Source organism: Jaculus jaculus, chromosome 6 (genome assembly GCF_020740685.1).
Source record: "Jaculus jaculus isolate mJacJac1 chromosome 6, mJacJac1.mat.Y.cur, whole genome shotgun sequence".
NCBI lineage: Eukaryota > Metazoa > Chordata > Mammalia > Rodentia > Dipodidae > Jaculus > Jaculus jaculus.
The window spans coordinates 37,650,362-37,675,848 of NC_059107.1; the positions used below are offsets into that span (position 1 = coordinate 37,650,362).

Genomic DNA, 25,487 nt, shown 5'->3' on the forward strand with positions numbered 1-25,487 from the left:
GTCCTGGAGTGACTGTAATAAGCAGATGTCTGCACCTTAAGCCAAGCACTGAGTCACCTTTCAAGTGTGCTCTTAGGTCGTGGTCACAGTGTCATCCTACATACAGTTGCCTAAGGAGGGGTGGGCGTGTGAATACCATCCCTTGTGAGACTGACAGAGGCTGAACAGGATAGGGCTAGAGAGGCGCGGCTATGACAAGGAGTCAAACCAGGGACACATACAGAGACCCAGGAGCAGATAAAAGCTTGAATATCCGAGGAAATGAAATCCGGCGGGGGGGGGGGGAGATGCGGGGGGTTCTGGTGGGCAGGAGGATGGCTGGGAAGTGCTGACCAGGCCTTGGAACTGTCCTGGGGTTGGCACACAGCACTGGCACCAGGGAGAGACTGGCAGTCAGAGAAAGCATTTCGGGGGCAGCAGCTGAAGCCTCCAAGATTTAGACCTGTGGTGGCGCAGTTCAAGAGCTGCCACTTCCTTTAACCCTGTAAGCGTCACGTTCCTCTGTACAAAATGCTGCTGGGGGCACCTGGCCTGGTAGAGCCGCGGGGATGAGCAGCAGGGCCCTGGCGACGCCCCATAAACGCTGGCTTGGAGACGGACATCCGCGGGGCGTCCGGAGGGAGGGCTTCTTTACCCAACCTTCCCAGCACAGGTGACCAGAGGTCAAGGCGGCGGGGCGCCCGAGGCTCCGCCCGCCGGGAGGTGGAGCGCCAGCTGGCCGCTGCGACCTGGTGGGTGGACCAGGGTTGACAACCAAAAGGCGAACGCGAGGTCCTGGCTGGCCTTTCAGGTGAGCTACCCTGCATTAGCCTTCCAAAAGCGGCTTCTGGTCTCCACCCGGCCTCTGCGCGACTACTTTAAGAGGTCAGCAGTCAACCCCGCCCCCTGTGGAATCTGATTGGTCTTATCCGCGTTTGTGGGCGGAGTCTATTTCTTATAGGTTGCTGGGAGGGTGAAGGATGGGCCTAAGCTCCACCAACAGGGACCGTGGCTGTTTTCGCAGATTTAGCAGGACGTAAAAACATCGACTCTGGCGCTTACGGATCGTCGTAGCTGGGAAGGGCCCACGGGGATCATCAGGCCACGCGTGCCGACGACGTCTCGCCACCCCATCTCCTCACTTGGGGGGAGCCGGCCGCCGCGGCTCTTGCGCGACGTTCCCCGGCCGCTGTTGCAGACCTGAGGCTAGGGACAGGCGGCGGATGGGCCTGAGCGCTGCCGGGCTCTCAGGTAAGGGCGACCCATCCTCGTCTCCGCTCCTTCCCCTGGACAGGGCCCGCTGTGCCCCTTCGGGTCCCGAGTCACTCCCGGCGCAGCCTCGGGAAGGAGGACTCTCGGGGTAACCTGGGCACCCGACCAGGACGGCTCCGGATGCCGCCTGAGCTGAAAAAGGCTACAGCCCCTGGGGACGGCCAAGGCTCTGGGCTGCTTCCCCTGGGTGTGGAAGGAAGGAAGGAAAACTTCTCCTAGCTCTGCAGTAGGCTGGGGACTGTGAGCTGCGTGTCTCCAGAGCCTTCTCCCACTCCCCAGTCCGGCTGGAAATTTACTTGTTCAAGGCAGCATTTTGTTGAGAGCTGACTTTGTGCCTGCTCTGTTCCAGGGGGTTGGGTCAGGATCATGAGCGAGTTCCAAGGTCCTGGGGTAGACAGTACATTTGTAAACACGTGCATTTCAGATGGAGGCAGAGAGCCTTAAAGAACACACAGGTGGGCTCGGTGAGGGTGAGGTCGAGCCCTTGTCTGTAATCCTAGCACTTTGGGAGGAAGAGCAGAAGTCCAAAGTGTCAGCTATCTCAAAACAAAACCCAACAAAATCCGTCAGTGGGGAGAGACATTAAAGGAAGACTTCTTGGAGGCGGTGACTACAGAGCCAAGACCATACTGGGGGTAGATAAGTAAGCACAAAGGCCCCAGAGTAGATAAGAGATAAGGTAGAATATGAAGAGGGGCCGGATGGCCCCAGAGCAGGAGGCAAGGTGTAGTGTCCACTCTAGAACAATGTCGTTCCTGATCCCTAAGGCTGACAAATATGGAGAGAGGTAAACAACTTGGCTTCTGTTTTCTAGGGATATCATGCTGTTCTGGCAGTAGGGTTTGGAAGTCTGTGAGAGGAGAAAAGCAGCGTTCGGGACAGCCTTACAGCACCTCTCTCCTGCAGAGGGGGGAAGTCCCCATATTGGAGCTTAAGGGAACTTTGTGCTATGCACAAAATGCTGAGGCCAAGGATAGGGAAGGAGGCCTGTGCTGGAGCTGTCCCATCCAGCAGGGCAGGACAGGCCAGTGCAGGGCAGGGACGGTGCAGGCTGGCCTCAGAAGGCCTCTGGAATGCTTTGAGGTCAGACTGTCCTTGTAGGTTCCCAAGTGGAAGAAAACTTGACCCAGTTTCCCTAGTCCCAGGAGGTACATGGTCCCCAAGGGCACTCTGTTTGTGGACTCCTTCTGGATGTCACAGCCCTTCCTCATGGCTTCCGCAGACTCCCCTCCTTCCTCTTTTTCCTGGCCAGCCAGCCTCTCGTACTTCTGTCACTGTGTAGGTGTCTGTCCCCAAGGCCAGGAGCTCCAGCTAGGATGAAGCAGTTGGCCAGGGTAGGCGGTGGAGATCATAGGTCCTCTGGGTCACATGTCTGGGGGAGGTTAGGACTGAGAAGGACAGGGCCTCTTCCTGCTCCTGTCCTTCCTGCCTTGTGGTGGCCTCTGTCTTAGAAGCTGGCTGGATCCTCCAGTGAGTGCGTTACTAAGGTGTGAAGCCCAGGCTGCTGAGCCTGCACACCAGAAGTGTGCATTGGTGTTTGTTGTTAACTCACCATCTGAGTTGTTTCAGGAACAAGACTCAACAGCAAGCCCAGTGTGACTGACATTGCTGGGTGCTCACTGAGGCAGTCCAAGATGCTGCATACCAGGGTGGTTGCTGGGGCCCTGCCTACTCAGCAGTGTTCACACAGGCTGAGGTCTGGGACTGCATACTTCTAGCTCCTGCTGGGTGCAGGACTGGCCTACTATTGGGTAAACATGCTGTCCTGTGGGCTGGCAGGTGGCTGTACCTCGGAGCTCTGAGCAGTGGCCTCCCAGGCTAGTTCCCCACTGCTCCTAGTTATTAGAGCAGAATGACACAGAGGGGCAGCCAACACCTCCTGTCCTCCTTCCCTGTACAACTACGGGGACTTTGAAAGGAGCCCTGGGCCTATCAGCAGCACTGCCTCTCCCCCACCACCCGTCCCTTCCCCGAAATGAAAGGCAGCCATTGTCCACGTACTTGCCCACTTGACTTCATTTGGCTGTCAGAGCAATCTTGCTAGGTAGGTGTGACTGTCCCTTTGACACTCAGAGAAGTGACTCACTGAGGATCACACAGGAGGCAGGATCAGCCTGACAACTCTGTAATCTGGTGACACGTATCTGTCATCCTAGCTGCTTGGGAGGCTGAGGCAGGAGTATCACAGGTTCAAGGCCAGTTTGTGCTACAGAGAGAGTTCAAGGCCAGCCTGGGCAACTTAGGATGATTCTGTCTCAAAGTAGAAAAATGGAAAGTTAAATGAAGGTTAGAGATGTATCCATTGGCAGAGAGCTTGCCTGGCATGTGTGAGAATCTGGGTTTGAGTTCCAGTACTGCAAAGTTTAAGTTTTAAACAATACAATGCTCTTAATTTTGGAAATTCAAGAGACCAGACTCAAACTGGGTTGGGCAGCCAAGAGAATTGGCGATTATAAGTGGGAAGTTCAAGCTAGTGTTGGGGGTTAAGCTCCCATATAACTCATAGGCTCTATCTACATCAGCCTCATGATCCTGCTTCCCCTCTGGGCTTCTCTCCACTGACCCAGCCCTGGGTTACCAAGGTTACACCTGATTTACTGATCTCAGCAGGAAGTCCCTGCTTCCTGAGTGAGAAATAGGGTCTGGAGCAGGTTCTCTTTGGCCAAGGTGCTAGCACATTCCAAAGTGCTAGGTTTAAGTGTACGTGTTTCCTGGGGCTTTGGTGGGCAGAGTTCCCATACCTCAACCTGTGGATAGAGCAGGGGAACCAGCCGAGGTCTCTCAGGAAAGTGGGGCTCTATTACTGGCCCTCCACTCACTGGTCTGTCCTGGACTGGGCCATCGCAGGTGCTGCTCACTTTAGTCATTCCCCACAGCAACTCAGTGGCCCCATCCATGTGAGATAGGACCCTGTCGCCTTTTGAAAGGAAGACCCTTCTCATTATTGTCAATGAAGTTACATTGTGAGCCCACTAACCTTTCTGGTCTTTACAGCTGCCTTGGCCTGTTCTTTTTGCCTTTGGAATGCTCTTTTACTCAGACTTTTCCAAGGCCATCTTCTTGGTTCAAATGTCACTTTATCTACTACCATACCAAAGCATCCCCCATCTCCTTTATGTTATTTGGACTTAAGGTCAAGCAAGGCCAAGATAATAAGATAGAAGACATTCCAGAGGGAAGCAGCCCAGGACATGTGTGGAGGAATCCAGACAGCATTGTTCTTGCTTTGTCCTCAACCCATGCTTTCTGTCTATGGGCTGAGGTGGCCACTTTTGCTCCCACCATCAAGTCCGTATCCTAGCCAGCGGGAAGGATGAAGGGCACAAGCCTCACTCATTTGGTGTCCAGTTGTGTACAGCTCTGCCACACAGCTATTCCCTGCTGCAAAGGAAGCTGGGAAAAGCCAGGGGAAACCCTTGGTGGATGTTGGGCACTCCCCTGTCTGTTTTGCATTCCCATCATTTTGTCCCATTCTGATTGCTTCTCAGCATTACCTTTAGCAGAAGTGTTTTGTATGCTGGGGAGCTATTTCTGCTCACCTCCCCTGTTCCTGGTGCACCCCATATGCCCATCAGATAAAAGACTGCTTGCTTAAGTGAAGGGTGGTCCCTATCCTCCTCTCCCACTGGTAGGAACCAGGAGGAAGTCATATTCTTTTGGAGGGTCTAGTAGGTGTCAGGCACGTACTTCCCTCCTGACCCTTTCCTGTCAGCCAGCTGGAGATATGGTTACTGTAAGGTTTGGGAGTGACCAAGATCACGCAAACCACTCTGAGGCAATAATGAAAGCTTTTATTTGGGAAGAGCACGAGCTCCCAGGGCTGACTCACAAGAAAGGGGCACAGTCTACCTGAGTTTTTAGGTAGTGGGCTTTATAGGGTTTTTTCAGTTGGTGAAAGGTGAGGAAGGAAAAAGAAACCATTTGTTAAGTTGAATAGAAAAGTTCCTTTAGGGGAGATCATTACATTATATTAACCATTAAAATAGCTAGTATAACCCCAGAACAGTGACCATGTAACTTAGGAGATAAGGGGGCAGGAAACCATGACCTGGGGCATTGTTAGGCAAAAAGGGGATAATGACTGGGTGGTTTCTTTGAGAATGTGGATAACCCACTTTCCTATGCCTCTGTCACCTCTGCTGTCCATGGTGACTCCATCTTGGGAGCCCATCCCGACCTAACATTCCAGCCTTTTGTTAATGATAAGGGACAGCGGTCTCTCTTCTGTAGTGTCTTCATGCTTCATGCTTCACCATAGGGGGCAATGAGTTCTTATGGGAGAGGCTGGATAATGCAGTCGATGGTATCCTTTCAGGGCAGGTGTTGAGGAGATGGTTCCACGGTGGCTAGAGGCTGATAGGAGATAGAGGAGGGACAGGTCAGTAAAAGTTGGTTGAATTTTTGGTGGGTGAATTGGTCCACTTGATTTTGGATGCATCTCAGAAGGCAGGGGGCCAGGAGAAATAGCAAGAATAGTCCAGTTATAGGCCCCAGGAGTGGCAAGAGCTAGGGCCAGACTGTCCCAAAGATGTTCCATGACCCAGAGGGACTTGGTGTTTGTACCTGAAGCTGGTCTGCCAGGTTTTTTAGTTTTTTAATTTTGACCTTTACCTTGCCTGATTGGTCAACATGGTAACAGTATTCCTCATTCAGAAAAAGCCAGGTCCCTCCTTTGTCAGCTGTCAAGAGGCCTAGGGCTCGGTGGTTCTGTAGCACAACTGAGGCCAGAGAGCTAAGTTGTTCCTGTAGCAGTTGTAGGGCCTCAGTGGGCCTCTGGACTGCAACGCTCAATTCTATAGGAAGCCTTTCATAGGAGATGAGGCTATGGCTTGGGCTTCCTGTAGCCAGTCCCGTGGCAGCTATAGAGGCTGCCAGGCTTAACCCTATCATCACAGGCAGGTGGACAGCTCTTTTGTAATGATGAGCCCACTTAGGAAGAAGGACTGCCAGCTCTTCCTCTGTATACATGGTGGGGCTAGGTTCCAAAGTGACTGGGGTGCAAGGGCCCGAGTATGTTCTCAGAGAGATGCAAGTATACAGCATGGGATCACACCAAACATAAATTCCCGTAGGTAAGGTGTGGTTTTTTAACAATAGAGTTATTCCTGAAAGCTCCTGACCAGCATTGAGAGATGTCCTCATGCCAGCAATCAAGGCGGTTTGGAAGAGAGAGTGGGATAGGGAGCTTGGAGAGAGGAAGCCAGAAGCGGGGAGTGTCTGAAGCAGAGGTGATATTGAACAGAGGAACTCCAGTAATGAGGGGCCACTCAAGGGAAGCACACAGGAAGCAGGCAGCGTGATTGGTAAGATTGAGTTGATTGAGGAGGGAGAGAGAAGAATTAAGGATGGACATCCAGGGGCTGGTGGAGAAGGTTAGACCACGCAGATCTTCCTGGAGCTTTTCATGAGCCCGTTTGATGTCTGTAACAGTCCGGATATGGGTTTTTTGGGGTGGTCTTAGGGCATTTTGAATGGATCGAAATATTTCTATTTGGCCACCACAGCAAGAGCCCATAGTGTATTTTTGTTGTTGTTGTTGTTTTGTTTTTCAAGGTAGGGTCTCATTCTAGCCCAAGCTGACCTAGAACTCACTGTGTAGTCCCAGGGTGGCCTTGAACTCACAGCGATCCTCCTACCTCTGCCTTCCAAGTACTGGGATTAAAGGCATGTGCCGCCATGCCCAGCCTGCCCATAGTGTATTGGGTTGCCACCCCTACCATGCCATCTGCCCACTTTTGGTCCCGTGGGTCTTTGATGGAAAAAGTTGTGAGTACCCCCTGAGATTTGAGCTGTGGCGGTTGGATGCTATAGGATTTAGCTGGGTGAAAGTTGTGGTACCCACAGAGTGGGGAGATCAATAGTGAGCACCCTCCAACAGAGCCAGTGTAGTGTGCTATTACGACTTGGTCCTGAGCGAAGCAGAGACTTCTCTCATACGTCCCTGTAATGAGCTGGCTTCATGGCAGTCACTGGCGACATTTGTTATAGAGAAGGTGCGGGAGATGGGCTCTGTGCACCCCATGAGGGGACAGAAGGAAGCATTAAGGAGCTTATTATCCTTGTCAACAGCTACAACATCAAGACGCCAGGTGCAAGGAGGGAATGAGCACTCAGAGGCGAGGGATAGAGGGCTTGGGGCAAAAGAGAGGTGGCAGAGGGGCATCAGTGTATTCAAGAGGAGCATTCTGGGATTGGGTAAAGAGTGGGAACATGGGCTGGAGAGATGGCTTAGCGGTTAAGCTCTTACCTGTGAAGCCTCAGGACCCCGGTTCAAGGCTCGGTTCCCCAGGTCCCATGTTAGCCAGATGCACAAGGGGGCACACGCGTCTGGAGTTCGTTTGCAGAGTCTGGAAGCCCTGGCGCGCCCATTCTCTCTCTCTCCCTCTACCTGTCTTTCTCTCTGTGTCTGTCGCTCTCAAATAAATAAATAAATAATTAAAAAAAAAAAGAATGGGAACATGAGAGTTTAAGTTTGAGAGGACCCGTTGGAGCGGCGGTGTACTTATTCCTGAATGAGGTAGGGTAGGATGGAGGTGGCTTGAATCTTTTTAGCTATGGTAGGGGGATCCAATTGGGGATGTCCAGAAGCTTTGCAGCCGTGGGGGTGGTTAGGATCACCAGATGAGGTCCAGTCCAAAGTGGCTTGAGACCCTGTGGGCAAGACTGCTTAAGGTAGACTTAATCTCCAGGGTTAAGTGAGAGAGTTGTGACGCCCTCTGGTGGTTGGGGAAGAAGGAGATCAGCATATTCCCGGAAAAGGTTCTGGATAAATGTGAAAGTTGGTAAGCACCCACGGAGAGGAGTTTCTGGTAGTCAAGAGAAGGTTGTTTAACAGGAAGGGGCGCCCATACATGAGTTCAAAAGGGCCAAGGAAGGAGGGGGCCCGAGGAGTATCTCGGATTCTGGCTAAGGTTAAGCAGGAGGAGCTGGGCCAGGATAGGTGATGCCCAGAAGTCAGTTTAGACAGGTGAGTTTTGAGAATAGCATTTGTTCTTTAAGCCTGTTGGGGAGAAGACAGTGAATTGTTGCCCAAAAGTGAATTTCTCTGCCTTTTGGGCCAGAAGAGCAATTGCGTCAAGAGCATATGGTTATGGTTGTCAAACCCAGAGGTTTTTAGTTGTTTAGAAAGATAAGGTACAGTGGCCCAGAACTCTCAATGCCATACCCCTTTTTCTGTGGAATAAAGAAGAAAGGGCTGCTGGAGGTCTGGAAGTACAAGGGCTGGAACTCCCAAGAGGGCCTCGCACTGGCAGGAGAAGGCTCTGATTTAGGGTCTAGGAGTTCATCAGGGTTTCCCTTAGCTTTGTTAAGGGGTTTTGCCAGGAGGGCAAAGTTTGGAATCCACATTTTAAGGAACTCAGCAAAGCCAAGAAAAGAGAGTATTTTTCCTTAAAGGTATGCAGGGAGAGGGAGCAAAGATGTTGTTTGTGGTCTAGGGTCAGTTGTGAGGTGGGGATAAGGAGAAAGCCCAGGTACCTAAATTGGGTTAGAGAAATTTGAGCCTTTTAGGGGGGGAAACTCGACATCCCTTAGATCGGAGAAAGTTAAGAAGTTTGTTGGTGTGTAGTTTAGATAAAGGATGAGCAGACCAAAAGATCATCTACATGCTGTAAAAGTGTGCACTGGGCCACAGATCCAGGGACAAAAGGTCAGTGGAGAGAGCTTGACCAAATAGGTGGGGGCTGTCTCTAAAACCCTGGGAAAGGACAGTCTAGGTGAGTTGAGGGGCAACATGAGTATCGGGGTCCTCCCAGGTGAAAGTGAAGAGATCGTAGGAATCGAGGTGGAGAGGGATGGAGAAGAGAGCATCTTTGAGTTCAAGAACTGAAAAATGAGCAGTGGGGGGGATGTGGGAGAGGAGAGGATGAGGGTTGGGGACTACTGGATGAATGGGCATAAGGGCAGCATTGACTAGGCGCAAGCCTTGGACTAAGCAGTAGGTCCCGTCAGGTTTGGTAACAGGCAAGGTTGGGGTATTGCAAGGGGAGTGAGTGGGGCGAGGGAGGCTGGCTTGGAGCAAGCGAGAAATAATAGGTTTGAGTCCTTGGCGCTGTTTAAGTGAGATTGGGTATTGAGGACGGCAGAGCATAGACATGGATCTTTGAGTCTGAGGAGGACAGGCGTGTGGTGAGAGGCTAGTGCTGGCGAGGAAGTGTCCCACACCCTAGGATCATCCTCAGAGACAGGGAGGGGGAAACTTGGATCCTTTGTAAGGGAGGGGCTGGTGTGAGGCGGAAGACTGTGTGAGTGGTAAGTCAGAGAGATTTACGTGAGAGGGTATTACGAGAAATGAATGGGAGAGAAGAGTGTCCTATACTTCACAGGGTAAGGGGGTGATGTGTGGGGAGTGGGATAGGCCATCAGTACCCACACAGAAATCTGCAAGGGAAAAGTCTTACTAGAGTAGGATGGCAGGACTGACCGACTGACCCCCTTAACAAATGAGACAGGCCTTCCTGCCAGCTGGACTGTGACCCTGGGCTCCTCCATTGTGATGTGGAGAGTGTTGGTAGGGGCCAAGGTCTCAGGGCATCGTCTGTCGTTGGCCGCCAAGCCCAGAAGATCAACAGTTGGCTCTCATGAGGGCCGAGGGGAAAGGGGCTGGCCTACCTTGTTGAGGCAAAGAAGGACAGTCGACCTTCTAGTGCCCAGCAAGTCCACAGCGAGGAAAGGGTCCTAGCAGTGGGCACGGGTTGTGGCAGGCTTTTGCCCAGTGACCGGTGTGGCCACACTTGAAGCAGGGTACTGGTGGTGAGCGTTGTGGCCCCATCGTCTTCTCTGGAGAGACCTTGTGCCCACAGCCAGGAGCTGGAACTGCTGTCTCTGGCCACTATCTCAGTCTGTTTCTGGTCCTCTCTGTTGTTAAAAAATTTAAATGCCAGGTCAGGCAGATCTCCCTGAGGGGTTTGAGGGCCCTTTTCCAGGCATTTAAGTTTTCTCCTGAATGTCAGCTGTAGATTGGGACAGGAAATGAGTACTGCAAATTACCATATTCCCTTGGAAAGTGGGGTTGAGGCGAGTGTACTGGGTGAGTGTCTCAGTTAGGCATCCCATAAACTCAGCTGGATTTTCATTAGGCCTCTGGGTAAGCATCCGGAGTTGACAAACTTATGGGATGCCTTTTGGAGGCCAGCCAAGAGGCAAAGAACCATTCTATCATGGGCCACCTGTGCAGGGCAGCTAATGGGAGCATGGTATTTTCAGTCAGGCTCCTCTGTGGGGACAGCAAGCATTCCCAGTGGGAAAGTGTTATCAAGTAAGTGAGCCTCCTCAGCATGGGCCAGAGCGGCCACCCAGATGTGCTTTTGTTCATCAAGAGTGAAAGTGGAGGAAAGAACTACAAAGAGATCATGCCAGGTTAGGTCATAGGCCTGGTGAGGTAGCGAAAGTTTTTGGTATAGCGAGTTGGATCAGTGGAGAAAGACTCTAAACGTTTCTCAATCTGGGATAAACCAGACATAGCAAAATGAACGTGAACGATTCCTTCAGTGCCCGCAACCTCACGTAAAGTGTACGTTCCATCCCTGTGAGGGAGCACGCGTACAACGGGCAGGAGGGGAAAGAGGAAGAGGAGGAGTGGGAGATGGTTGGTGGTGGGGGGGCGGCGGAGGCAGAACAGGAGACAGATGAAGCTTTGGGGTTAGGTCATCTATGGCGTCTGGGTTTAAAGCGGAGGATGAGGACGAGTATGGGGGAGGGGTTGAAGAAGAGCGCATTTCTGAGACCGTTGCTAGAAGGATCTGGTGAAAAGAGCAGGTAGAGCGGGGGGGGGGGGGGGGGGAAGGGAGGGAGCTGAGCATGGAGTGAAAAGTGCCTCAATATAGGGTATTTTGGACCATCTGCCTGTATGTTGGCAGAAGTTTTCTATCTCACCAAGAATTTGGAAATCAAAAGTACCATTTTCAGGCCATTTGGACCCATTGTCCAGCTTGCATTGTGGCCAGGCAGAGTTGCAGAGAAAGTTCAGACCACTAGGTTTGATGTTGTCCAAGAGTTGTAGAGGCGTTATGTTCCTAAGGAGACAGAGAAAGAGCAAAACAAGGGGCGGGGGGGGAGCCAGGGCTTAAGCTGGGTTTACACAGAACACCAGTATGACCCCCTGGCCCATTAGAGTGAATGGGGCCTGCACTGTCCATATGGGCAGAGGCTGTACAGGCCACGACTGTCGGCTGTTTAGCTTGTTAGTGGGCAAGGTGGGCATCTGTGCTCCTGATGGAGTTAACAGCTAGTAGTGAAAGATGAGAGCTCAGGAGGTGGAGGGAGAGGAGGGAGGGGGAAGAAGTGTCCCAAGATGGTGTAATTGAACCAAAGATGCCCCTTAGGGTACAGTAGACCAGAGAGTGAGAGACCCAAGATGTCGAGAGTGCGTCTTTCTCAAGACCTGGGGTTGGGGCCCAAAAGCCTGGTGTGCTGCCACAGCTTCCACGAGGAGGGGTTAAACCCGAGAGCAGGCCAACCCGAGAGGAACACTTCCCGAGGTGGCGGAGGAGACAAGAAGGGAAGAAGAGCTAGGCCAAATTGTGGTGGGTGTAACAGCTGGCATCAATGGTCCAAAGCCCTCAGAGGGTCAATGGCAGCTCGGTGGCCTGGTCAGGGGAAAGGAGGTCTGGCCACCCAAGAGGGCAACCAGAAGTCTATCCGAGTCATGGCACCAGCTGTAAGGTGCCATGCAAACCACTCTGAGGCTAAAAAATGAAAGCTTTTATTCAGGAAAAGCACGAGCTGCCAGGGCTGATTCTCAAGAGAGGGGCCCAGCCAATCTGAGTTGTCAGGTAGTGGGCTTTTCCAGTTGGGGGAAGGTGAGGAAGGAAAAATAAGCCATTTGTTAAGTTGAATAGAAAAGTTCCTGTAGGGGAGATCATTACATTACATTAACCATTAAAATAGCTAGGGTGACCCCAGAACAGTGACCATGTAACTTAGGAGATAAGGGGGCAGGAAACCATGACCTGGGGCATTGTTAGGCAAGCAGGGGATAATGACCAGGTGGTTTCTTGAGAAGTGCAGATAGCACACTTCCTTATGTCTCTGTCACCACTCTGCTGTCCTTGGTGACTCCATCTTGGGAGCCCGTCCCAACCTAACAGATACCACCTGCTGCAGAGAAGGGTAGGGGGTCTGAACCCCAAATCTTGCCCCACGTGCTTAGGAATTACCTCTCCCTTTAAGCAGAGGTGGCACTAGCCAGTCGTGGTCCAGGCAAGCAGTGAGAATGTGCCTGAGTCTCCTACCCCTGCCCTGTGCCTCCAGCTTGCTGTGCTCAGGGATGGCCTTAATGGAACCCTCAGGCACTCCTATTATATTGCAGCCAGACGCTAAGCTGCTGGCCACTCTTGCGCTGGGCTGGTCAGCATACCATTTCCTTCTTTGTAAAGCTTTTGTAAGCCTCCCTGTGGTTCAAGGAGCCCAGGCAGGCAGTTTGAACACATAGGCGTAGTGTGCCTCCCCAGTCCACTGCAGTTCAGTGCGCGTCACTAGGAGTCAGCCTGGATCTCATTTGAGAGGGCCATTCACTTTGCCTGTGGCTCATTCTTACTGCCACCTAGTGGTCCAGGGATGACAATGCACCATCTGGGCGCATGCCCCTCCTGAATTGCTGCCTTGTGTGGTTCTGCTGGAAAAGGAGACTCCCAGAATGTTGGTACCTGTGAGTCCCAATGCCCAGATCACACCTTGCAACAAGCCCTGCTTGTCCTCAGAGTTCTCTGACCAGGAGTCCACTGGGGTTTTCTAGCCACTATTAGTTGTCCTTGACCCCAGATCAACCCCTCTCTTGTCCTCGAGGCTGCATATCTGGCCTTTCCTGCTCAGATGGCTGCATGGACGCTGTCCTTAGGAGTCAGAATTTTTTTTTTTGTTTTTTCGAGGTAGAGTCTCACTGTGGTCCAGGCTGACCTGGAATTCACTATGTAGTCTCAGGGTGGCCTTGAACTCACGGTAATCCTCCCACCTCTGCCTCCCGAGTGCTGGGATTAAAGGCGTGTGCCACCACGCCTGGTTTAGGAGTCAGACTTTTTTGATGCTCTTCCCCCCCCCCCCCGAGTCTCCACTTAGGGGCTCTGCTGTGTGTTGCCAGGTGTCTTCTCCATTTGTGCCTGTCTTTCTAGGACTGCAGAGAGGGTCCTCTGGGGGATCTCCACAGCCCTGTGTCCCCCCCAGGTCACGTGGTCTGGGAGGGCTCTACAAGATGGGGAGAGTGCAGTGTTCCCCAGCCTTCCCGGGGTGGGCCTGTTGGGAGCTCTCTGTATTGTCACGGCCTCACCAATCGGACACATTGTCTCTCCATTGTGTGTCGAGGGGCTGCTGAGGGGTGGCATTGAGGCAAGAGGAGGCTGGGCAGCAGCAACTGGTTGAGGGTAGTGCTCTGAGCCACTCTGCCCCTTGCATCTCTCTTCTGGCCCCTAAGGGCTGAAGGGACAAGTTGTGCGGCAAAGTGACCAGTAGTGCTATGTCTATTGAGGACCCTGGTGACTCCCAGGGGACTTTGAGGCAGAGGCTGAGGTGAAGTACTGGGCCCTTACCTTGCTTCCTACCCAGAGAGCCCCATGTGTGGGCTTCTGTCCCCAGGGCCACTGCTGGAAGGATGGCCAGCCTGCAGAAGGCCAACGGAAGCTTGGAGTGGTTGCCGCCCCTGGCACCCAACATCAGCCAGCCTCACCGCTGCCTGCTACTGCTGTATGAGGACATCGGCTCCTCCAGGTGGGGCTGGCAGCCAGGGGGCGGGCTGTGGTTTCATGGGCTGCAGGGGGCCTGGGGACTAGGGAGGGCATAGATCACCAGTGAGCCAGCCTCTGTGCCTTCCACCAGGGTTCGATACTGGGACCTCCTGCTGCTCGTCCCCAATGTGCTCTTCTTCATCTTCCTGCTCTGGAAGCTTCCATTTGCTCGGGCCAAGATCCGTGTCACCTCCAGCCCCATTTTTATCACCTTCTACATCCTGGTAAGTTTATTTCAACTAATGACGGGAAGCTCATCCCAACCTGTACTGGCTTAAGCACCAGAGGGAATGAATGAACTGTGTTAATGAAAACAAGCTTCAGGGATGGAGAGATTGCTTAGTGGTTAAGGCACTTACCTGCGAAGCCTGAGGACCCACATAAGCCAGATGCACATGGTGGTGCATGATCTGGAGTTCGTTTGCAGTGGCTGGAGGTCCTGGCATGCCCATATTCATCTTCTCTCAAGTAAATAAAAAAATTAATTTTTTTTTTTTAATTTGAGAGCGACAGACACAGAGAGAAAGACAGATAGAGGGAGAGAGAGAGAGAATGGGCGCGCCAGGGCTTCCAGCCTCTGCAAACGAACTCCAGACGCGTGCGCCCCCTTGTGCATCTGGCTAACGTGGGACCTGGGGAACCGAGCCTCGAACGGGGTCCTTAGGCTTCACAGGCAAGCGCTTAACCGCTAAGCCATCTCTCCAGCCCAAGTTAAATATTTTTTTAAAAAGAAAGCAATCTTCAAGTATGGTCCCAACACCACACCCTTCTCCTTTCCTCACCACACAGGTGTTCGTGGTGGCCCTGGTGGGCATTGCCCGGGCCGTGGTGTCCATGACAGTCAGCGCTTCAGACGCTGCCATGGTTGCCGACAAGGTGTGGAGGATACTGACTGGGTGGAGTTTGACACTGTGCTTGTGCCTGTGGGAGGGATACAGAGGTGGCTGTCTGGGTGGAGCCCACCCCGGGTTGACCCTGTGCCACTCTGTGCCCAGATCCTGTGGGAGATCACTCGCTTCTTCCTGCTGGCCATCGAGCTGAGTGTGGTCATCCTGGGCCTTGCCTTTGGTGCGTGTGCTGTGGGGCCACCCTCTGACCTGGGCTCACCTCCCTGCCCCACCTGTAGCCACCCTGCGGTAGCCACTTGGGAAGAGACACTGACTGACCCATGTCTTGCAGGTCACCTGGAGAGCAAGTCCAGCATCAAGCGGGTGCTGGCCATCACGACAGTGCTGTCACTGGCCTATTCCGTCACCCAGGTTTGTGGCCGAGGGTCAGGATTCCTGTGATCAAGAGGTCACTAGAGCAGGCAAGGTCAGCCTCCCCCGATACAGAGTCCAGGAGTCTGAGAACTGCTTTATACAGCACCCATTCGGGTCCTGAGAATGATGTGCCGCTAGCCTGTGTCTGTCAGGGTGGGGCTGTGCCTCAACACGACTCCACCAGGGCCTTGTTGGATTCTGGAGCTAAGTGGGCAGGCCCTGGCCAAGGTGCTGTAAGGCCTAGGCCCTGCAGGGGAAGGCTGAGAGTGCCCTCCTTGGTATAACCTCCTTTCCTACTGCCCACCACAGGGGACTCTGGAGATCCTCTACCCTGACACTCACCTGTCAGCCGAGGACTTCAACATCTATGGACATGGGGGCCGCCACTTCTGGCTGGTCAGCTCTTGCTTCTTCTTTCTGGTGAGGCTGGGACGGCTCCCCGGGGACAGGTGGGGGAATCCGGCCTGGCCCTATCTCACCGTCACCCGTCTCTTTGCAGGTCTACTCGCTGGTGGTAATCCTGCCCAAGACCCCGCTGAAGGAGCACGTGTCTTTACCCTGTGAGCATCTGCTGGAGAGTGGGGTGGCAGGGGGGGGGGGTACCAGCTTCCAAAGCTGCAGCTGTGGAGCCCATGGGACACACTGAGATGAAGGGTCCGGGCATGGCAGGCAGAACCCAGTGCTGGCAGAGCATAACCCTTCCCTTCTGGTCCCCGCAGCACGGAGAAGCTTCTACGTGTATGCAGGCATCCTGGCCACGCTCAACCTGCTACAGGGGCTGGGGAGCGCGCTGCTGTGTGCAGACATAATCGAGGGGCTCTGGTAAGGGCGGGGGTATCCACTGCTGGGGTGGGATGATGGGAGTGCCTGTCCACGGCCGGCTCAGTGCAACAGGGTGGGCCCACAGGCCAGGCTTCACTGATGAGCCCCCCCTCCGCAGCTGTGTGGACGCCACCACCTTCCTGTACTTCAGCTTCTTCGCGCCACTCATCTATGTGGCCTTCCTCCGAGGCTTCTTCGGGTGAGTGGCGGGCTTGGCGCCGGGACCGCGCGCCCCCGCGTGGCGGCTGGCGGGACTGCGCCGGCACTGTCTGCTTGGATTGGACCAGTCAGTAGTGGGGCACAGACAGACACAGGCACCTCCCCACAGGGTAGAGAGGTGGTTCTGCAGTGCTGTCTCTCAGTAATTCATTACCTACTGTGCCAGATCATTCTGTAGCCATGAACACCACTGGGAGCAAAGCAGACAGCAGGAAGCAGGAGTCCCCGGAGAGACCATGGGATTCTGCAGTGGGCTCTAGTGTGTGTGTGTGTGTGTGTGTGTGTGTGTGTGTGTGTGTGTGGACAGGGACTGGACTGGGGAGTGGGAGCCACAGCTGGACACTTTGGGAGCATTGGCCCAGGCTTGGCGAAGACCAGCATAGACTGTTGTCTCCAACGAGGGCCTGATGCAGCCCTGGGTGAAGGAGCTTGCCCCAGCTCTCAGGAGTGAGCAGGGACAGGCCTCAAAGCAAGTCTTGCTGCACTGCGTGGTCCCTGCAGGGGACCTTGGGGAGGCCTAACCAAGAGTTTGCTTCCCTCTAGCCTCTGCCTCAGGGAGGTTGGACTCCCCCCAACTTCTCTGTGGGTTCCCTCCTTACTTCTCTTCCCCCAGTTCGGAGCCCAAAATCCTCTTCTCCTACAAGTGCCAAGTGGATGAGGCCGAGGAGCCGGACATGCACCTGCCACACCCCTATGCTGTGGCCCGGCGTGAGGGCATGGAGGCCACGGGACCCACAGGGGCCTCGGCCGCCAGCTATTCCAGCACACAGTTTGACTCTGCCGGGGTGGCCTACCTGGATGACATTGCATCCATGCCCTGCCACGCGGGCAGCATCAATAGCACGGACAGCGAGCGCTGGAAGGCCATCAATGCCTGAGTGGTGCCCCGGCTCAGCCCGTGAGGACACACTGGCTCCCAGGCACTGCTCAGGACCTCGTGTGTATGGCCAGGCTGCAGCCCCCAGTAGGTATGCCTAATTCCCTGAGGCTTCTACCTGTTTTTGGTCACCTGTGTGTCAGCTGGGGACCTCCACCTACCCAGCCACCACAGCCTGGCTTTGATCAGCAGCTGCTGGGGCCCTGCCACCTCGCCCTTCTGCCCCTGCCCTCAGCCTTCTCAGCCTGCTGGGCTGCAGTGTGTATATTTTCTTGATCTATTTTTTAATAAAAACTAAAAGAGCAGCAGGTGTGGGCTGGTTCCTCTCAGCAGGAGGGCCACACTCCTAGCCAGGAATGTGATTCCCAGGTGGGTTGGGGATCCTGTTGGCAACTGTTGCCTATTGGAGCTGAGGTCACCCACTGAGCTCACAGTTCTATTTGGTAGTGCCTGAGGTCACCCAGTCTGCTCTGTAGGTGGTCATTGAGAGCCACACCACCTCGAGTTCTGTCATCTGTAAAGGGGGGACAGTGAGGCCCATCTGTAAGCTTTAGGCTTGTGAGGCTGGCAACTCTCATTCTGAGTCTCTGAAAGAGTGCTGGTCACAGGGTGCCGCTCAAAGGACAGATGTTGGAGGGACATTGAGAATGCAATGGCAGCTGGCCATGGGGACCTACAGGACAAAGCATGGGGACTGCAGGTGCTCTGCAGACACATGTTGCTACAGATGGGGACTTCTCACTGCTCCCCCACCCCTGAGCAGGAGCCCACCAAAGTCATAGCCAAGCTGAATGGTCTAAGCCCAGAGGTCACAGCCAGGTCCCCAAGGGCATCAGCTTTAACAGACCTTGTCACTGTGGGGGCCATATATCAGGTTGCCTGGGATCCAGGGTGAGAGCCGCATAGTCAGCTGCACTAGTTGTGAGAGGATGGGCAGGGTGCTAGGATTTCTGGAGGCTTCTTCAAGGAGCGCGCATAGCTGGCGCTCTGCAGATTACATGGGAGCCTTCTAGGCAGGAACAAGGAGTTTATGGGGCACTGGGATGAGGGCTAATTGGGGACAGGAGGAGAGGGATGGACAGTCCATTCCAGAGCTGGGTCTACATGGGCAGTCTGCTGTGTGTGGCCTGTGATGTTACAGAGTCAGCCTTGGCTCATCAGGGTGAACATTGAGTATGCTGCCAGGCTCAGGAGCCAGCCGCAGAATAGAGGTAAGCCTTGTTCCGTTTTACACTCAAGGCATAATTTTAAAATGGGCACTAAAGGGGGCTCAGTGGGTGAGAATGTTCACCACATGAGCTTGAGAGGGTCTGAGTTCAATATCCGGCACTCGCATAAAAATCAGGGTGTGACCACTCATGTCTGTAACTCTAGTCCTGTGGGGTACAGAGACTGGAGAATTACTGGGGTTCACAGCCATTCAGTGAACTACTGCCTCAAAAAAAACATATAGGAGGACACCCTACCTTCTCCTCTGGCCTCCATATGCATGCACACATCTGCACACATAGGTGCATACACTATATCTGTCTCTTTTTTGTTGTTTATTTTTGTTTATTTGAGAGTGACAGAGAGAGAAAGAGTCAGAAAGATAGAGAATGGGCACGCCAGGGCCTCCAGCCACCGCAAGCTCCAGATGCATGCACTACCTTGTGCATCTGGCTTATGTGGGTTCTGGGGAATCGGGCCTCGAACCGGGGTCCTTAGGCTTCACAGGCCTCTTCAGCCTGGTGCATACACTATACTATCATAGACACACACATACTCACACCAAGAAAAAATAGGTACTATGTACATGTGGCAAAAGCCAAGCACAAAGGTCTTGCAGTGTGAAGATAACCTTTGGTAGACGACTCACCCCTCTGGCTCTGAGCTTGTCCCCACCCCCAGGGCAGGAGCAAGAGTCTTGGTGACCTCCCAGATGGCTCTGTTTTGCCCCAGCTTTTCTTTCTAGCTTCCTATCCTGAAAGCTTCCCCCCCCCACCGCCCCGCCAACCGTTCTCTGTGGTGGGTCTTGGCCACCTGGGAAGACAGGCAGGAGAAGGGTTCCCCTCTAGGAGTCTATGTGTGTGGGTGCTGGCAGTGCCACTCTGGGCATGGGCTTGATGTTGCCACAATAAACAGAAATCTCTGGTGACTTACGCAAGAGCAGCCTCTGGCGCACGTAAGCCTGATTAGTTTTAACTAGTCTTCTGAGGGACTAGTAGCTGTCCTCCCATATATGGTCGTCTTCTGTCTCACTGTACTAGAACTCCCACAGCTGCTTCGAATCAAGCCTTCATTTTCTAGTCTTTTCTGTGGGTGGGAGGGGCCCAGCTGCCAAGTCCTGGGTCACTGGGGTGGAAATGGGTCATATAGCTTCCATCCACGAGGGAAGCTGGGCTTGCTCACTGGGATGCACTGGTGATGGCTGGAGCAGTAGCAGCTGTCTACACTCAGAGGAGCTCTGGGACCAGAAGCCTCTCCTGCAGCAAACAAGACAGAAGCACCCATGAACTTGACACTGTGGTGTTTGTCATGGCCGTGGAACTCTGCCTTCTGATGACTTCTGGAACGTGAAAGAGAGAAAATGGCTATCTTGTTTAACTACATGGGAGGCCCCCTTATCCCCGAGCTAATCTGCACAAGCACACTCCTCTCTCTGCCCGCGCTTTGCAGGCTGTCTTTGGGAAGAGGCTGCCCGGGCCTCTCATGCAGGGCCGCTTCTGGTGGCCGCGTCTGGGTGTAGTAGGCATCACTCAGAGGTGTGGCTGATGTGGGTTTTGGAGTCCTCCCTATGATGACGAGTCACCAGTGGTGGCCCATTGTTCTGGTCTTCCTTCTGTCCTGTTGTTATGGCTGTGGACCATGGGCACGCCAGACTAGGAAGGCCAAGGCTTCCTTCCTTGTTGGTGGCATGGGTGATGGATGACTGGTTGATGACTTCCTCCTCAGCATGATGTGACCTTGATGCCCTGTGCTCCAAGTTGGCATTTCCCAGGCTCCTTTGCAGTCTCTCATGTGACTTGCTTCTGGACAGTGGATGGTAACAGCAGTCAATAGGAGAGTCTTGATCAAGCAGAGACGGTATGAAGAGAGCTGACTCAGCTGGCAAGAAGGGCTTTTCTTCTTTTCTTTAAAAAAAACTTTTATTTATTTTGTAAGGCCTGGACCTCACAGCTACCCCCCTACCTTGGCCTCTCAAGTGCTGAGATTAAAGGTGTGCGCCACCATGCCAGTTTAATTGGGGCTGTTTTGTCCTCCTTCTCCCTGGAACACAGACATGATGACTGAATCTCTGGCATCCATCTTGGACTATGATGCCAAACAAGGGGGTGGATGTCTGCTAGGGCTGCTCTTGCAGCATGCCCCACCCTGGGTGCTTAAAACCACAAGCGTTTAGTCCTCCCCAATCCGGAGGCTGGGAATCCTAAATGTTGTTTGGATTCTCCTAAGGCCTGTCTCTTTGGCTGTCCATGCATCCTAACCCATGGGCTTGCTTGTTCCTGGGGTCTCTATGCATACACATTTCTTCTTACAAATATAGGAGTCCAGAGTGGATTAGACATTGGCTTTCTGGCCTCACTTTAATGCCATTACCTGTTTAATGTCCCTTCTCCAAGTGCAGTCAAGTTCTGAAGTCCTGGAGTCAGGGTTTGGCACATGACAAATGACATTAGAATCCCTCTACATTATTCTGACGCTGGTCAAAACCCTGGGACAGGGCTGGAGAGATGGCTTAGCTGTTAAGGTACTTGCCTGCAAAGCCAAAGGACCCAAGTTCGATTCCCCAGGACCCATGTAAGCCAGATGCACAAATTGGCACATGGATTTGGTGATTCTCTCAAATAAATAAAAGCTAAATTAAAAAAAAAAACAGGTGGGCATGGTGGCACACACCTTTAATCCCAGCACTTGGGAGGCAGAGGTAGGAGGATCGCCATGAGTTCAAGGCCGCCCTGAGACTACAAAGTTAATTCCAGGTCAGCTTGGACCACTGGACCGGAGTGAGATCCTTCCTCAGGAAAAAAAAAATACCTGGGATATGGAAAGAGCCATAAGATAGGCAGAAATACCCAAAACCCTGAGCTTGGGTCTTTACCACTCCACAGAGTGGAACAAAGGTAAAAATTTAGCCATAATTCCTGAAGCCCAGTGGGTCTGTGGGTGGGGTTCTTGGGGGCATGCTCCACATACTGCCTCTCCTCTCTGTTCAGGCAGAGACTGCCGGCTGCCCCGTCATGAGTGAGAAGCCATAGATTTTCTTTGGCAATAGAACTGGCCTGTGTCACTCCAGCAGTCACTGGACATTATACATCTTGGGAACACCATGATGTTTGGATGAAATGTTCCCAATAGATTCGTGTGTTTGGAATACTTAGTTCTCAGCTGGTGATAATTTTGGAATGTTGTGGAGCCTTTGGGAGATAGAGCCTTGCAGGCTTTAGGGTCATGTAACCCACAGCTCCAAGCTCAGTGTCAGGACTCCTTTCTGCTGCTGTGGAGGTGTGGTGCCAGTTGGCTGCTCTACTATGCTTTCCCCATGATAAAATGTCCCCTCAAAACTGTAAACCAGGGCTGGAGAGATGGCTTAGCGGTTAAGCGCTTGCCTGTGAAGCCTAAGGACCCTGGTTCGAGGCTCGCTTCCCCAGGTCCCACGTTAGCCAGATGCACAAGGGGGCGCACGCGTCTGGAGTTCGTTTGCAGAGGCTGGAAGCCCTGGCGCGCCCATTCTCTCTCTCTCCCTCTATCTGTCTTTCTCTCTGTGTCTGTCGTTCTCAAATAAATAAAAATTAAAAAAAAATTAAAAAAAAACAAAACTGTAAACCATACTCAAAAAATAATAATAATAAAAGGGGCCTGCATGCTCAAAAATAAATAAGCTGTAAGCCAAAATGAACCCTTTTCTCCCATAAGCTGTTTCTGGTCAGGTGTTTTGACCCAATAATGAGAAGGTAACTTCCACATGGTGAGACCCTGAGAGGGACTTAACCTCTCTGGGGCACTAGTGAACACAGTTAACTCACTGCTGATGGTAACAACAGACATTCTTTTTATTTTATTTTTATTTATTTTTTGCAATGGGAGAGAGAAGAGAGGTGACAGAGAGAGAATGGGCAGGCCAGGGCCTCTAACCACTGCAAACAAACTCCAAATGCATGTTCTTGTGCATATGGCTTATGTGAGTACTGGAGAATCGAACCTGGGTCCTTTGACTTCACAGGCAAGTGCCTTAACCGCTAAGCCAACTCTCCAGCCCCAGACACTCTTTTTAAGGTTTATTTCTCATTTACATAAGCTAAGCTGCTGGGGGCTGGGGTGTTTTGACTTCCCAGTTGACAGTTGTCACACTGTTCCCTGGTGTTGGGCTGTTTTTAGTGGATAACTGTCAGCCCACAGCCAACCTGACTACTTTGAACTCTCCACAGGAGAAGCCACACACCAGCAACAAGCTGCTTGTTGTCAAAGCACTCTGGCTCCTGAAGGCCTGAGCTCGGTCATGGCTGTTTCTACCCTGTGTGTGGGACCTATGCTATGATTGGAGTGAATGGAGTCTTTTATGTGAAGGGCTGCACTCCTCAGTCACCTGCCCTGAGGGACCGTGGGGCCCCAGGGAGGTGTGAAAGGCGGCTGCCCTGTCAGGAGCCACCCGATGGTAGATTTGGGACCCATACAGTCAAGTCCACTCCTGAGTGGCACTAGAATCTACACCTAGAGTCACTGCTCCCAGAGTGGCCACTCCCATCCAGTCAGGTTGAAGGACAAAGTGAGTTCACTTCTTCTGGGTGCTTCCACTCCCAGGCACGGGCCCTTCCTGTCCAGGAAGCTGGGAAGGGACTTCTTGTCAGGCAAAGGGACATCTCACCAGGAGATATCCAGAAAGGAAACCAGCACAAGATGTAGGAGCCAACACCAAGACAGATAACCATGGATGCGCTTTGCAGAGAAAGGCAGGGTCAGCCCCAGGCCCCAAGTAGAAACATCAGGCTCATGTGTTTTGGTTGTCTGCGCTAAACTCAGCCACTTTCTAACCTTCTGTTGAAGTGGCATTCTGAACACCAGTCATGTACCCACTTGACAGTGAGGCAAACTGAGGATAATATGTGGCCAGGTGGGATTGCCCCCACCAGCACTTAGGCTTCTCCTCATGAACCACACGGCTGTTACTAACAAACACCTCATGACGAAGGGTTCAGAGGTCTGTGGGCAGTGGAGCCTACTGCTTCTCGTCAGCCAGTGGGGAGATGCAGAAAAGACCCCTGAAGGATTGCCCAGGTGGAGACAGAGCAAGCCCAGGCAGTTATGGTAGGGCTGGAGACCTTTGAATTTGATATGTAGCCAAGGATGGCGTTGAACTTCTGATTCTCCTGCCTCTACCTCTGAGGTTCAAGGATCACAAGCATGCACCACTATGCCCAGTTTATGAGGTGCTTGGCTTTGAACCAAGAACTTCATGCATGGAAAGCAAGCCTTGACCCACCAACTCACATCCCCAGCCCCACAATGCACACCTTCTCAGCGTGGCGCAGACAACTGGGTTTCCAGTCCCAGCTCTACTACTTCAGCAGTGGCTTTGGGAGGGCTCCTACTCTCTTGCCTCAGTATTCCTACCTGTAAGATGGGGCTGCTCACGCCTCCTGGGCATCTGTGGAGCCTCCCACCCCCATCCAATATGGGACCTGCATAGAGCAGCTTCTCTGTTCAGGGGCTCTTCCATTCACCATTTCTAAGCAGCCTTCTGGGGATGCCAAGTTATGTGCAGTTGTAGCTCTGTCATTGGCCCTGTGGCTGGAAGCACCCACTGGTCACCAAAGTGTGGAGGAAATTTTATTTCTCATTGTCTGCAGGGCCTTGCACCAGTGCCATCAAGATCCGGCAGCCCACTGGGAAGTGTGCGGAGCCGCCGCATTCAGATCTTGTTAGGCGACCTTCCCTCACCCACCCCGCACCCTTCTCTCCCCCCTCCATCCCCCTGTGACACAAAATCAGTTCCGCCTGGCTGGGGCCAGATGGCTTTCTGGAGAGAATGTATTGAATAGGGGTGGCAGACAGAGTTGCCCCCACAGAGATGCTCCTCCAAATTCAGGGATGTGAGCTCCCCACCCACAGGCTCTGCAACCCTGTGACTCCCAGACTGTGCTGGATGACAGCCTCCATGCCACCCTTGAGAAGGAGCCTTCTGGAAGGTTCCTGCTCTGCTTCTCTTTCTGGTGTCATGCTAGCCCTCATCCTCCTCATTAATGGTGTGCTGAGGGTTTGCATGATAAAAATCTGTCCAGGAGAATTCCAAAGTATGAAGTTTCATACACACATACAGCCTGATTTTCTGCTAAACAAAGAAAAAAATAAAAGTTCATAAAACATGACATATATGGGGTGTCTGAGCCCCAATACTTACAGGTCCCCCATGCCTTCCTCAGCTGGTCCTGATGAACCCCGTAAGTGAATATCAGATCTTTCCACTCTGGGCTAGTTCTCATTTGATGCCTCACAATACCAGTGCTTGCCTGGGCACCATAGGCCTGTGCTGAGTTCCACCATGGGCCAGGCAGGTGAGTTAAAGAAGAAAACCTAAACACCATTCTACTACCCAGTCTGGTGAGACCACATTTCCCTTTCAGGACACTCTCATCTTCCACATCAGTGAGAGGAACAGGAATGTCACTCACAAGCAAGTAGGTGGAGAGAAGTTTCTAGTGTTGGCAGATGTGGCCCCGTGAATGCCGAAGGCTTGTTATGAACTGGGCTGCTGGACCACAGACTCACAGCTCCGGGCCTCAGAACTAGAGACTGATGGCTCCAGGCCTTAAGCCAGAGGCTTATAGCTCTAGGTGCTCAGGTTAGAGGATCAGTGCTCTGGGCTCTGATTGCCAGTGACATTCATCCTCCGCTCTCAATAATAGCAGGTTCTTACAGCTCCTGGGCAGGTCTCAGACATTGGGACCTTCAGCTGCTGGACTCCTGGCATCAGGACCCTAATAACAACCAAGGTTACAGCTTTTGGGGCCAGGCTGTCAGAACCCTTTGCCCCTGAGTAGTGTTACAGCTCTCTGGGCCAAGGATGTCTGGACCATTGGTATGTGAGCATTACCCATGGGGCCAGGGTGTCGGGACCCTCCGCCCCTGGGAGTGTTACAGCTCTCTGGGCCAAGGATGTCTGGACCATTGGTATGTGAGCATTACCCATGGGGCCAGGTTTTGGGATCTTCAGCCTCTTGCAGTAGCTAGTGTTCTAGCTCTTTGTGTCCTTGGCTCTTAAGGCTTGGCAGGTACCTGGAACTAACTCTGTACATGAGACCCAGGCCAGTTTCTTGTTGTAGCTCCTTTCAGTCTTCCATCTTCTGTCAGCCTCGACTCTCC

General features: G+C 52.9%; 1 protein-coding gene across 3 annotated transcripts; it reads left to right on the forward strand.

Annotated features, from left to right (window-relative positions):
- Positions 1-773: 773 nt before the first annotated feature.
- On the forward strand, positions 774-17,455 carry Tpra1 (transmembrane protein adipocyte associated 1). 3 transcript variants are annotated; one of them, XM_045151873.1, is made up of 12 exons: positions 774-864; positions 1,004-1,230; positions 13,789-13,950; positions 14,059-14,191; positions 14,757-14,843; positions 14,963-15,035; positions 15,147-15,226; positions 15,539-15,649; positions 15,729-15,789; positions 15,949-16,051; positions 16,170-16,250; positions 16,884-17,455. In XM_045151873.1, the coding sequence occupies exons 3-12, from the start codon at positions 13,835-13,837 to the stop codon at positions 17,146-17,148; spliced, it is 1,110 nt and encodes a 369-aa protein (XP_045007808.1). In that variant the 5' UTR covers positions 774-864; positions 1,004-1,230; positions 13,789-13,834; the 3' UTR covers positions 17,149-17,455. The 3 variants fall into 3 exon arrangements, with proteins under 3 accessions (XP_045007808.1, XP_004665181.1, XP_045007807.1); XM_004665124.2 differs by having other exon boundaries at positions 13,819-13,950; XM_045151872.1 differs by having other exon boundaries at positions 775-790; positions 13,819-13,950.
- Positions 17,456-25,487: the final 8,032 nt, after the last annotated feature.